Consider the following 14,335-nt stretch of genomic DNA (forward strand, 5'->3'; position numbering starts at 1 on the left):
GTCCTGCTGGCCACACTATTTTTGATACAAGCCAGGATGCCATTGGCTTTCTTGGCCACCTGGGCACACTGCTGGCTTATATTCAGGTGGCTGTCAACCAACACTCCCAGGTCCTTCTCTGCTGGGCAGCTTTCCAGCCACTCTTCCCCAAACCTGTATGGGGTTGCTATGGCCCAAATGCAGGACCTTGCACTTAGCCTTGTTGAACCTCATACAGTTGGCCTTGGCCCATCGATCCAGCCTGTCCATGTCCCTCTGTAGAGCTTTCCTCCCCTCAAGCAGATCAACACTCCCGCCCAACTTGGTGTCATCTGCAAACTTACTGGGTGCACTCGATCCCTTCATCCAGATCATTGGTAAAGATATTAAACAGAACTGGCCCCAACACAGAGGCCTGGGGGACACCGCTTGTGACCGGCCGCCAACTGAAGTAAACTCCATTCACCACCACTCTTTGGGCCCGGCCATTCAGCCAGTTCTTTACCCAGCAAAGAGTACACCCATCCAAGCCATGAGCAGCCAGTTTCTCCAGGAGAATGCTGTGGGAAACCGTGTCAAAGGCTTTACTGAAGCCTAGATAGACAACATCCACAGCCTTCCCCTCATCTATTACGTGGGTCACCTTGTCATAGAAGGAGATCAGGTTGGCTAAGCAGGACCTGCCTTTCCTAAACCCATGCTGGCTGGGCTTGATCCCTTGGTTATCCTCTACATGCCGTATCAGACTATAACAGCATTTACTTGAAAAGGAGATTGAGAAGTGTATATGAGCAATCCATCTTTAAGCAGTCTGTGGGTCCAAATTGCCTTCCGAGAGGACAAAAGATTTGCAGTGATCTTTCTTCTTACAACAGTGTAGCTTCACCATTGCTCCTTTAGTTCTTAAAATTATCCCACTTTTTTGCCCATCATAAAAAGCATTTAATGGATATAGCTTCCACTCTTTCAGTACCATAAAAACTATGTTCTCTTCCAAACACAGAAATAAACAATCTGCAATTCTTCCGAAAGATGACAGGAGGTATGGTAGAATAGGATGGTAGTCCTTCTCAGCAATGAAGGTAATCCAGAATATTAAAAGAAAGAAACACTATGCAATTCAAATGCATAACCATTCCCAAATTTTCATGAAGTAAAAAACAAAATAAAAGAATGGATATAAAAGAAATGTATACCTTCTATCCCTGTATTTAACTGAAGTACAATAGACTTTGAAAGCTTTCAAAAGGTATTTAATACTCTACTTTTATATTTACCAACACATTTCTGCGCAGAGGGGTTTTTTGTTGGTTTTTTGGGGTTTGTTTTGTTTTGGGGTTTTTCTTGGGTTTGGTTTTGTTTTGGTTTGTTTGGGGTTTTTTTGTTGTTTTTTTTTTTTTAAAGAATTCAGCTTCTTAAAATATATTTCCAGGACACCATCTGTCATCCTAAAGTGAAACTTGAAGATAAAAACTCATTTGCTGGAAAATCCTCAGAACCTGAGGGCACTGAAGAAAGGCAAGCAGCACTTATCTGATTTTGTACATAAACACCTGAATAGAGTAACATGTTCATTGTTTGATGTGAACAGGTTTGTAACTGCTTCCCTAGACAATAAAAAGATCTAAACTCTTGCATTCACAATTGCTTTCACTGCATTTTTCTAAGGGTCACACTGTACAGCAGCTGGTGTATCTTCTGCTTTAGCAGGAGTCAGAGACAATTTTGTTACCAACAGGCCACAAGTAAAGAGCATGAGTAACTCCTCAGAAAATTTTGGTGGATACTCCGTCTCCTTTGGATTTGAATACTTTTATTAATGTTTAGAGTAAGTGTTTTGTGACTCCTTTAATGCAAAGCATACCAGAAAAAACAGTGCTACTTCTCCTAGTTGTTCTAAAATCAGGACTTCCTAGCTTGGTAAGGTTTAAGATTTCAAATTTCCAAGTTAAAAAAAAAAATCTAGCAAGTTAGATCTAAAATACTGTAAGCCCCCTTAATGTATGTTAAAAGAATGTAATTTTTATTTTTTAGTTATTTCAAATAAGCACAGGAAAGTTTAGACACTTGAAATTAAGGTCATGCTAAACAAACCTATGAGGGTGAGAACTCTGTCGAAGCCCTTCATTTTGTTTAAGTAACAACTGAAGAATGACCAAAAATCTAGTCACTGGGAAGGGCAGGAGAAAGGTGGGGAGAGGGGGGGAAGCAGTCAAAGGGTAACTCTTCTTTTGACCTAAAAAGCCTTATTTATCAAAAATACAACAGTTCCACAGACAAAACAGAGTCTCCTCAGAATATCTTTTAACCCACTAGATAGCATACTCTCAAAAAGGAAGCCCACATTCCAAACTAAGCACCAAACAGGGCAAAAAGGAGTTTTCTCCTTCATTCATCTTTGCTGAGTCCAAATCACCAGACTCAGGGGCCTGGCTGTTGAGTAATTCTATAGTCTGCCAGTCAGTGAGACCTGTATACTGAGTTGAAAAACACAGATGTTTTAGATAAAAAAGTTTTACCTAAACACCACCTTCTTATGGATAGTTTTTCAATTGTGTTTTTCCCTAGCTTTTTCAGTTCAGCTTGCATACACATTATACTATCTTCTTTGTAAAACAAATACAATTTAGTTATTTGTAACTTGAAGTCCATTTAAATAAAAGACCACAAAACTCAGGCCTGTGATAATACATGATGGTTGAATTTATGGATTTTTAAGGAAACCTTCGCTTTCCATTATCACCATGTAAATAGAGACATGTCAACTGAAGGCTGTATGAAGTTTGGTTTACATTCAAAAAGAATGATTTATTCTTTGTCTCAAGAAAAAACAGATGCTAGTACTACTTACTTCAGCTATCACTAGGACAATGGGAAACAAAATGGTAGGTAAAATAACCCTTTGACAACACTCTCAAAAAGCAATAAACAGTAGACTATGAATCTCATAAATATGCTAAATTTGCATCCTGCTAAATGTATTTGCCTGATGATTAGAGAGAGTATCCCCACAATTAAATTCTAATTACCCTGCTTCTTAGTAATCATTTCTTATCTACACCATTAATTCAATTATTGGCTTCCTCTCTCCAACAATTTATTCCCCTGCCCCTGTTTCCTCCTTCCTTCTTTTAACAGCCTACATAATCCGCAGCAGTTTTTGTTCTCCTTCCCACACACATTTTTCTCTCTTCCAATCTTTTCCATTGCCAGACAAGGCTCCTCCCACCAATGAGTGTTTCCTTATCAACTTCCATTCTAGAATTTAATTCTACACCTACCCCAAATACCTGCATCCTAGTACTGTCCCCAACATGTAAAATTTAGTTTCAGAAGCCTATACACACACACACCTGCCCAAGTTTCCATATTCTTCATCCTATTCCCAGCTACACATGTATCATTGTTCAAGGTTTCCCAAAAGTATATGTGGTCAAAATACGTTCCAGACAAACAAAAATAAAATGAACAAAGAGCCAAAGTTCAAACCACTGAGAACAACAGCATAGTTGCAGAAAAATTTGTTCATGTGCCATTTGTTTATATATGTTTTTCACAGTTTAGAACAGACTATACTAGAGACTGATATTTTACTTTTCAGATACTGCATTTGCGCGTTCAGAACAATTTCATTCTAATAAAACAGTACTAGATCTTCAATGCACATGAATCCACGTACAAAAAAACCCAACAGATCAAAACTACCCACTGTAAATAGTGAACTCAATGTTAATAGAGTGAATACATTTCCAAAGACCTTACTTGCAAGAGTTATACCTTTTCCTATTACTCTTAAAGTGAATACACAATGTATAAAGTGGCAGAACAGGTACCTTTCATCTGTACTCTGAGGCACATAATGCTAGTACTACCTACATCTAGAATATGACATTTGGATTTGCATTCAAGATCTCCCCTGAAAAGTTTTAAGATTTTTTGTGATGTATTTAAGTCAGACTTCAAGTTCTTTAGCTAATAAAACAAGGTTAAGTAAATTGAACAGAAAATATAAAATAACATTATAAGCTCTCATTTTGAAAATAGTGTGAATTATACTACAAGCAACACTAAGATATACGTTTGTCATTACCTCCTTTCTAACATCCTTCACAATCCTACAAGCTGCAATAAATGTTTGTTTCTAACTTTTAAGTTCTAACCAGGTAATAGTGTCAGATCATACAACTTAATGAACTGCAGCCCTTCACTACTCTCTTCAACATGTTCATACATTTTACAAATATCTTATTACTGAGATACAAGGGACATATCCCTCTCTCTTTGAAGTTAGCTCCTCACACAGTCATTCACACAGCTGCAAGACAGGACAACTTTGTTAAAATGAATCAATTTCAAAATTAGCAGTTAAACAAATACTTTATTTTACAGTAATTCTTCTGAGAGAAAACTATTTGTAGCATGAAAAAGTTTGCAAACCATTTTTTTTGCTTTATATTTTTATGTTAATCTATTTTTCTTTCAGTTTTGAAGATCTACCAACTGAAACAGACCACTGTAGTAAAATGACACTATAATAAGAAAACTGCAACTACAACTATTTCATCTTAAGGCTAATATCTGGAACAAGTGGGAAACTGTCTCTGCTGGCTGAATAACCCCAGAAAAATCTAAAAATGCTGGGTCCTTAAGATGAACAATAAATGTATTTCCTTTTGCAGTATGTTCAGACACTGGGGCAGACTAATAAAGCTTGAACACAAACATTTTCATTATATAAAATCGTCTCTCAAAATACTCCTTCCCATAATTTCCTGAGATGAACTCTTACTCCTCTTTTTAAAGAGGGGAGATATTTTCCCATAAGGAAAATGCTGAATTTAAAGTTACAGTCCAGATAATGATTATGGAATACCAGAAATTAGTCTCTCTCCAACAGTTGCTGTATTACATTTATAATCAATTATATCCCTTTTTACCAACTTTACAACAGATTACTACCTACACAGTCAATGTGTAAAAATAAGACTTAGAAACTCTGCATTCACCTTGTAGGAAAAGGAATAAAGACAGCTACAACTAAAATATTTGGGAAATACACTGGAGAGGTATTATTTCATTGTTTTCTGAAAAAGAGTTCTGATATTGTTGGAGGAAGAAATTATATAGTTCTGCAGAGAGAATTAGAGGAAAAAGGCTACTTCAGCTGCAATGTGGCAAGATAAGCTTATGTAAAAAAGCAAAAAAGGCAATGATGTACAAGGAAACCCAGGAAGAATAAGGAAGAAGTTTGATACTAGTTTTTACAAACAAAAACCATATGCTTCTATGTTTATAGCAATTTATTCCAATTTAAAAAACTGGTGGAACTCCTCTACTCTTTAACTCCATGCCATCCTGTGTATTGAAAGCTTGGGTCAGATGGAATGGATGACTCAAACAACACATCATTGGCTGGGTCCCTGAGTTAATAAATGAGGAAAACCTAACTGATAATTAAGAAGAGAAAGAGATACTTCATGCAAAACATTTTGTCCTTCACATATGTAAAAATCAGTGCATCCTATAGCAGTAGTTCATATGAAAACTGCTGCTTACTGACTTCAAAAGCTTAAGCTTTGTGACAGTTCTGCACTTTTCTTGCAAAAAGGGATCTGATGGATACAAAAATGTGGGAATAAAGAAGACATTAATACCTCCAGAAGCAATTTCTTAGATTCCATCATATTCTTGGTGGATAAACTACAATCTATCTCCTTCAAGTCTTATTTTTTTTACTCTCAAAATCAGTCATACTGTCATCTGGCTCCTGCAAACCCAATGAAGGTAATTTTAGATAATCTAATCCAAGGGTGAAAAATCATGCTATTGCAAACCCCACTGGGAAAAAAAAAAACGGTGAAATGGGCTGAAAACTGCTTGCTCCTCAATTCTGTAAACAGACAGTCCACATGTGAAACTCCAAAATGCAATGAAAAAATACAGTAAGCACTACAAGTGTTGAACAATCGAATTGCTCGCTTGGGATTCCTCTTCCTGTTCTTTAACTATTACTTCCTGAGAAGCTCTTTACATTAAACCTGCATTTTTCAAAACAGTATTTAGACAGGAGCAGCTACAGCTGAATGGACTCCCCAGTAGTATGGTTTTAATGGTGCTAAATCACCATGACATTAAGATGGGTAGTATGAAGATGAACAACATCTCTGACAATGACACTGAGATGTCTTGGGATCTGACAAGCATGACAGCAAAACTCCAGGGGATCCTTTGATACAGAAGTGTGGCTTGAACCCTTCATGGAATTAGTTGGGATGATCTTCAGGAAAGGCTTTCTCATATAACAAAATGACAACACAAAATCCTCCCTCCAAACCTGTCTATAAGAAACAAATAACAGCCAAAGTGAAAATGCAATGTTGAAACTACTTTTTTCAGTAATTCAAAATAAGAAGCCAGCAATATGTACACAGCACATGCATAAATAAGACTTCCTATCATTCATGTATGGTTTCTTGTATTAGAAGATAATCTTTTCCATATGCGGTATTATCTCCATCTTTGTGTAGTTCTATACAGACTGGCACTAAATTCTGCTTTTTGCTGTTAAGCACGCCTTCCATTTAAACCTTAAATAATAATTACAGTCATAACAGACTGTATTTGAAGGTTTAAGGGTCAAAAAAAGATTATTTTCAACTCCTACAAAAATAATGATACATTTCCAGTTTGGTTTCCAAACAGAGATTTAAAAGAAAACAATGAGGTTTTGGGTGGTTACAGAAATCTCCCTTCCAACATAAGGAACAGTCTGAAATACAGAATGAAGTTCCTTTCTTTAAAAATCCAGAAGTAGGTAATGGAGGCAGGTCACCATCTTTACTGTTGCTTATTTTTACTGTGAATGAAAGATAATAGGCTGTGCGGGCAGAGATCCTTAAGAGCCTTAAAAATGAAAATAAGTAGCTTGTTTGATGCACTTTGGAAGGGTAACATAATCAAAACAGATCACATAAATTGTGACTGTAGTAGCACCCTTGAATTTCGGTATTTGTTAAGGCAAAAACCTTATGCATCAGACCAGAAAAAGGATGCTGTAACAGTCAGGTCAGGAGATGGTTAGCGTACACAAGAACTTCAGGTTTGTGAATGAAAAAAAAACAAACCAACAAAAAAAACCCCAAACAAACATACATACACATACGAATGTAAGCGCATATTATACAGAAAACACTGTCAGGATATATACACAGACTGGATGTAAAGACATACCAAGTCAAAACTGCCAGTAAACCTTGGTGACAGGAAGATGGTATCACATGCAGTGATTAGGAACAGAAGTAGCGCTGAGTGGTTGGCACAGGAGAAAGGAGACTAAGAGCATCTTGAGTCAGAGTTCATCATAAGATATTTACAAAGATATTAGAGACAGATGACACAGTTTTAGTTTGAACAGAAGGAAACAGTATTGGAAGAGGGAACTCATGAATGGGAATTATGTGCCTAGAGATAAAAAAATGTGTTTATGAATGAGGCTATCAGAAGATGAAGGGGAAAAGGAGGGAACATAAAACTAGAGAGGGATACGCTGAAGAAAGAAGACTTGAAACTAAATCGTGAAAGAAGCTGGGGCCAGAGAAAAGTCAGATAAAGGAAGACTCACCAAAGATAGAGGCAGAAACTACGTGGACGCAGGTGCAAGAGTTGTATTAATAGAAAATGGAGAAAACTGCAAAAAGGAGGGAAAGTTGACAGGCATCATGGAAGACAAAAGCTAGTAATATTGAGAAGAAAAACCAGCACAGGAAAAGAAGATGTCAACAGATGGTATGTTGTTATCACATGGGTGTGGGAGAAGCCATAAATTAGTTCTGATGGCATAATTACAGAAATTTGAAAATTCTGGATGCTAACATCTCTCAGTAAAGACAAGCTAAACATTTTCTTTCAATTGTAGACTCATCTACCTACTCTTTTTTGCAAGCTTAATTATGATCCCTAGATAACTTAATTTAATATATATTTTTTAACAAATAAAATAATTTCAGCTTACTAATATATGAGCCACTATTAATTTCAAGGCAGACTGAACCAGAGTATCTTTATTTGTTGTGAACTTTGTAATAAACACTACTTATGGTAAACAACAGAAGAAGAAACAAAACAGTAGGAGAAACCTTATTGTATTTCACAGTAAATCATATATTAAAATACATTCTTATGCTAGTTAATGTGTCAAATGTCTCATTTTAAAATTCTACTCTAGCAATAAACAACAATCAAATGAGAATTCAAGATATCAGTGCTCCCACAAAGGAGAAAAAGATAGATTACACTCAAGTTGAACTGAAATAAGCAGTACTTAAACAGAGGCTTTGTTTGCCTATAGTGCACAAAAATTCTGGGAGCAATTTTTGTAACAACTTCTATTTACTCTAGAGAATAATTCAATTTATCATGGAAGATAGAGCTGCTTTTAATTTAATTCTGCAGCCATTTCGGGAAGGTACAAAAACGTGGCAGAAAGATGAGAAAACAGACTGCAGTGAACACAAATAGATCTAATGCTACTGTAAAATTTGCCCAAAAAGAGTCTATGATAACTCATTAAAACCCTGCAATTAAATTAATATGATGCGTGGGAGACGTAGTTCCATAGGCTATGATTTGGAGTATTACAGACAGGTAAGTGCACATGAAGAAACTCATGTTCAGAATGGGTCTATACACCATAGAAAAGATGAGGGAGAACCAAGTCCATGCTAGACAAGTGTCTGTGTCATCAATGCATTTTCTGTAATGAAAACAGGTATGTTGGGTAACTACTGTAATAACAGTGCGAAACAAAAAAGTTATTACTACAGATAGTGCCAAAAATATTTAAGTTCTCTAACCTCAATGAACCTTAATTTCTACTTTAAAGCTTAAACATTTTCTATTGGAATATTGCTGGAACTTCAAAATTTCTCCAGACTCATTAGCACTGCTGCCTGTTTGTGAACTTCAATGCCAACATATCATATATGGCACCTGTAGTAAAATCTATAGTTAAACATTGGCCACTACTTTCCATATAAGATCCTCCATTCAGTCGCTTGAAACTTTCTGCATATTACCAAATTAAGCTGAAATTCTTCATGTTAGATGACTGGTTTTGTAGCTGCTTGCTTTTAATTCAGAAAATCATTTCAAACTGTTCTTGAATGCAGCTGAAACAAATGTTTGTTTTGTTTATTAACCCCCACAATACTTTGCAGGAAGCCTATATCTCCAGTGTGCCTTGTAATGAAGACAGACAAGGAGGGATTTGAGAGCGTACCATGATGATGTCAAGGAATATTCTACTAGCCATCCAAAACTGATTATGCCTGAGCTTTTGAAAAACTAAATTTCACACAAACTCAATACAGCCTTGTTTGAATCAGGCATCTAAATTCTTCAAATGTTCTATCTGTCATGAGGCATAATTCAATCCAGAGCTGCAACAGCCTGAATTTCTTTCCTCTCACTCCATCAGAATACTTTCAGGTTTCACTGTGGTACAAAGAAAAGAAAATGAGAGCAAAGAAAATTTCACTTAGTTGCATTGTACTGTTCCAGTGGGCACCAAAACCGGAGGGAGAGAAATTAGTCTAACAGGAAGCAAAGCAATATGAGGAGGTGGATGTAGAGAGGAAACCAGAAAGGAGAGACAAAAGAAAAGATTCAGACTAGAATAAGCACAGGCTAACAGAAATGCAGAAGGGTCCCAATGGATGGCTGAACATATCAGTAGCCACCAGCACATACTTCAGTCAAATACTGGAATAAAACCATGGATTCCCAAGTTTTATAATTCTTCTTTTTATAACAGATCTGAAACAAGAACACCTTATCACACTGAAGTCATATGAAACTCTGCTGCATTCCTCTGTCTTAGTACAATGTACTGGAAGTAACTAGGAGTTTAATGTTGGGTAGCTTAATGGTTTGATAAATTTCTCATTTCCTCTTTGCTTCTTGACCTGATTTCATAAAATAAAGCAGTCTTCTTCACCATAAGGACCTCCTTTCAACTTCTTGTTTGAACTTCAGTCAAGTGAATACTACCTATATTAACAAGAAGATTTATACTATAAAACTGATGATCATTTATTCTTGTAATTGCCTTTTAGTTTCAACCCCCTTGCCAGTCTAAGTTGCATTTTGTCAAAGAACTACACAACACCTTTCTTCTCTACCAGTCTTGAAGCTAACTCAATTTTTTATCTCCACCTGTTGGAATGTATATGCTAGCCAGTGGTGCTGGCCAATGATTTCTGGAGGGAAAGACAGTCCTGTCATAAACTTTTCTGCTTTCAACAGTATCCATATAAGTCTCTTCCATCCTTTTGAGTTGAACAAACAGATTTATGGCCACCAGGAATTCCTTAATGTTGGGGGAAATACAAAGCCGCCAAAGGACTAAAACCTGATACTGTAACTTCCAAAACTTCTCATTCTTTTAGAACATGTCATGGAAATTCAAGGACTCAGGGATGATATGTAAAATCTCAATGGGATTAGATTATTTCTGCGGAAGTCAGGTATATAGAAAATTAGGCTTATCATAAAAATCTAATAATCAACCTTAACTAAGGAACAGGTTCTTACCAATAGAGTACTATGTTTTTTGGAGAACATGCTTTTACATTGTTCCGGGTTATTTGCAGTATCTGCTGAAGAAATCTAATGAAGTTTAGAAGAAGGATAGCCTTAAGGAGAAGCACATAGCACATTTAATGAAAATAGTAATAAATTTTATTAGTAAGCAAGGCCAACAGTATCGTTGCTATCTATACAAGAGCCATTTCTGACTATTAAGTACAAATAAAGCTACTGTCTTGTTTTTCCCCCTCACTGCCACTCTACTAATATGGATTACACAGTCAGAAAATTCTAAACAGATTAAATTGAAGAATTACTTCAGTTACATTGTAGGGCACTGCAATGAAAAACAAAAGGCAAGAGCCGAGTTGTTACAAAAGAAAGAATAGCAGAAATATTAAATTTTCTGTTGTTATCACCCATTTTTTCTGAAAATACTACCATTGGTGTGTATACATATAGAAATTACAGAATCTTGGGAATTGTTTTCTCTTTGAAATTACAGGTCAGTTAGAAAAACATTATAAGCAGCCAAACATACAGAACACAACAAGAACACTGAGAAATAAAAAAAAAATTCAAAACTACTTAAAATGTTTAGCTCACCTTTCCAACAGCAGCAGCCACTCTGTTGGTCTCCCCTGCTCTTTGCTTTCATTGCAGTGTCCAGCATTATGGCTGAAGGAATAGAGTACAGCAGAACCCCGCTAATTTACCTTACTAATTCACATACCTCATAATTTGCACACAAAAATTTGCCACTTTCCCAACTTCTTAAACAAAATAAAATTGAAAATCCTGTAGAGATGACTTCTACCACTCAAATCGCATCACATTAATAAATATGCTACACAATATTGACTAGTACATTATTCAGTACTACCATCAAAATGTAAACTAGACTAGTTTAATAAAGAAAATATGTTTCTTTAAAACATCACCATGTACCATGGCACTGACTTGCTCATTTTCAAACTTTGAAATTAACAAAAGGACTGCCCATCAGTGAATTAGGGAGGCTCTACTGTACTTAAAATTGTAATGTCCTCATTGATATGCTTTTATCTACAATTTTCTTCAGACTGCATCGCATGGGAATACAGCAACTACACTTAACTATGTCCTGTTATATATTATAATTAGTGTCCTATCACTGTTTTAATTATTCAGACTTTCTCTTTCAGAAGATTATATATTCAGTTCAATGTTTGACTTTTCTCCTACATAGATTTTTTTTTAATGCAATATATAATACCAAGTGAAGTTCAGCTCTTCTGTATTACTCTGATATTTAATGAAAACCTATTTGTCACTTGATTTTCCAAACCAAGAGAGAGATTATCCAAAAAAAAAAAATCATAGACTACACCTCTGCCTCAAGCCAAAAATCAGAAACTTGATTCATTCCCGACTGCCAATCTTTTACTACAAGCAATAAATCACATGGCATTGCTGATCTGGGATGATGTTTGTCCAGTTTAGATCAGTTACTAGTTCAATGCAACTCCCATACTTCTCCAGGAAAAAAAGACAGCATATTACCACATTTAATTAATTGAATTGATAACTGTGAAAAAATCTTACTGGTCTGACATCCCCACATGAGTTGGTAAATTGCCGTGCCAAGCCAAAATCCAGCATATAACACTTCCTACAGGTGCTAGGAAAACGTCCCATTGCGAAGTTAGACTAGAAAGAAAAACAAATACAGATAGATATATATATATATATACACACACACACATTTCAACATGTGCACATATTAATGCAGTAACACAATTATAGAAAATCCATGTTCTACTTCTCTATCCTTCGTTCCATATTTTCAGTTCTACTAAACTCCTATTAAATTTGAAGAAAACATTGTTAAGAAAGTCAGACATCCAACTTAGCATATCTGAACAGCAGCCTACATGGTCCAAAGAGATTGTCATCTTACTTCTTCACTTAGAATATATTAATTTTTAGCAAGAATTTTCCAATCATGTCACCCACTCACATATTTTGATTTGGACATTTCAAAAAGAACTACCAGCCTAGGGGTTAACAAGTTCATCTAAACAAATGCACTAATATCATATATGCAGAATACAGAATAAGGGGTGCAAACTGCCTTTTCCTTTTCATGGGAGGAGGAAGAACCAGGTTTAAAAAAAACCAAAACAAACCAAACAAAAAAACACCCCAAACAACCGAACAGTAAAAGCTGGAAAGTCAGTGAGGACTTACGGAGATAATTCATTCTGAAAAGCTTCAGTAAATTTTCTTATTTGCCTCTACAGATTAACATTCCATGTTAGTCCTTTAAAAAAAATTCTTCAGCACTGCTAGTATGTGATGTTTTAACATGTTGGCTGAATTGGTTCAAGCCTCTCCACACCAAATCCCCTTAAAATGGATTACATGATATAAAAAAAGATAAAGCTAAAAACAAGTTCTGTGAAATGGAATTGAAACTACAGATCTGAGGAAGCTGGAAGCTTAACACAATTAACTCTAGAGAAACTATTTTCTTTTTCCATTAAGTGAAACAGCAGTACTGTTCTAAATAAATCTGAAATTCACAGCTGCTTCAATGTCAAAGGTTGAGGGTAAAAACCAATCGAAACCATGAATTGAAATGAGTGTGATCAACATTATTTTTAAATGGAACAGAATTTCAGCATTGCCTAATTCATCACATGAGGCAAACAACCAACCAAGGATTTCAAGATTTCAGCTCAGCACAAAGCTTGCTTTTAGTATAATCTATCTCAAAGATACATAATAAAAGATAAAATGGACTTGTATTTTCAAGCCAGGAAAACTGCGCACTAGAAAGCAATCGTGCCTTCTTTTGCATGCGTAAGTCACAACATAACTCCTACAGGGGAAGAAAAATTCTTTCTTTTATGAATTTAATATATTGCTTCACGCTGCTGTTTATCCTGGCTCAACATTTAATTTTCTGGGTTTTTTCCATCCCCTAACAGCATTCTTCATTTCCATCCTATTTGAGGCCATAGACTCCAAGATACAGCTAGATAACAGGATGTCCCCAATCCATCCTGCCAGCCATAAAGGAACACATTTCCCATTCAAAACTGGAATTGTTTTCATCATTAAAATCCTGCGCTCCAGCTAACTCCTTCTCACCTATTTCACTTGACATTCACTGCCTCTGTGTCCTTCCCTATTAAATGAAGTCTTGGGGATGGGTCAGGGAGGATACAAGTTTTATAAGAAGCTGCAAGGAAGAAGTGATGAAAAAGAAAATTCCCCAATGCACAGAAACTTATCAGAGGTTTTATGTAAACATCATTCAGCTGACAGGAAATTTAGCTATATATGCCAGAAATAACCAGCCATATTTGCATCTATTAGAGAACACAAGATTTGCTTATTTTTTCTCATTTACAAATTTTGAAAGTTCAGAGTTCTAATGATACTTTTAATAGAGAGCAATATTAAAAATAGCTGATGCAATTTCAGGAATAAATTCAAAGAAAAACAGAAAAAAAAATGATAAGAACAAAAGCATGATGCTCTCAGGAAGGCACTGTCCTCATGACATTTTGACAACACTCATTTTATTAGAATTGCAGAATAAAACAATTGAATAGTTTTCTCTTACAGTCTGTCTTTTCTTTCCTTGTTCATTATAAATATATTAAATACCAAAAAATTGCTATTGAAAAGCTTATAAATACGCCCTACAGTTAGTATCTATTCTCTTAGATTTATTATGTGAAGATATTAATTGCCATTAGCCAAACTCATTATATCATATCTC

General features: G+C 35.7%; 1 protein-coding gene across 4 annotated transcripts in view; it reads right to left on the bottom strand.

Moving 5' to 3' along the window:
* TTBK2 (tau tubulin kinase 2) overlaps positions 1-14,335 on the bottom strand; it is a 111,322-nt gene that overhangs the window by 56,053 nt on the left and 40,934 nt on the right. For all 4 annotated transcript variants that reach the window (XM_072864905.1, XM_072864902.1, XM_072864904.1 and 1 more), the window contains one exon: positions 12,148-12,252. In XM_072864905.1, coding sequence (XP_072721006.1) covers positions 12,148-12,252 — 105 coding nt within the window. The remainder of the gene's footprint in view (positions 1-12,147; positions 12,253-14,335) is intronic.

The sequence above is a fragment of the Ciconia boyciana genome, chromosome 6, assembly GCF_034638445.1.
Source record: "Ciconia boyciana chromosome 6, ASM3463844v1, whole genome shotgun sequence".
NCBI classification, from domain to species: domain Eukaryota; kingdom Metazoa; phylum Chordata; class Aves; order Ciconiiformes; family Ciconiidae; genus Ciconia; species Ciconia boyciana.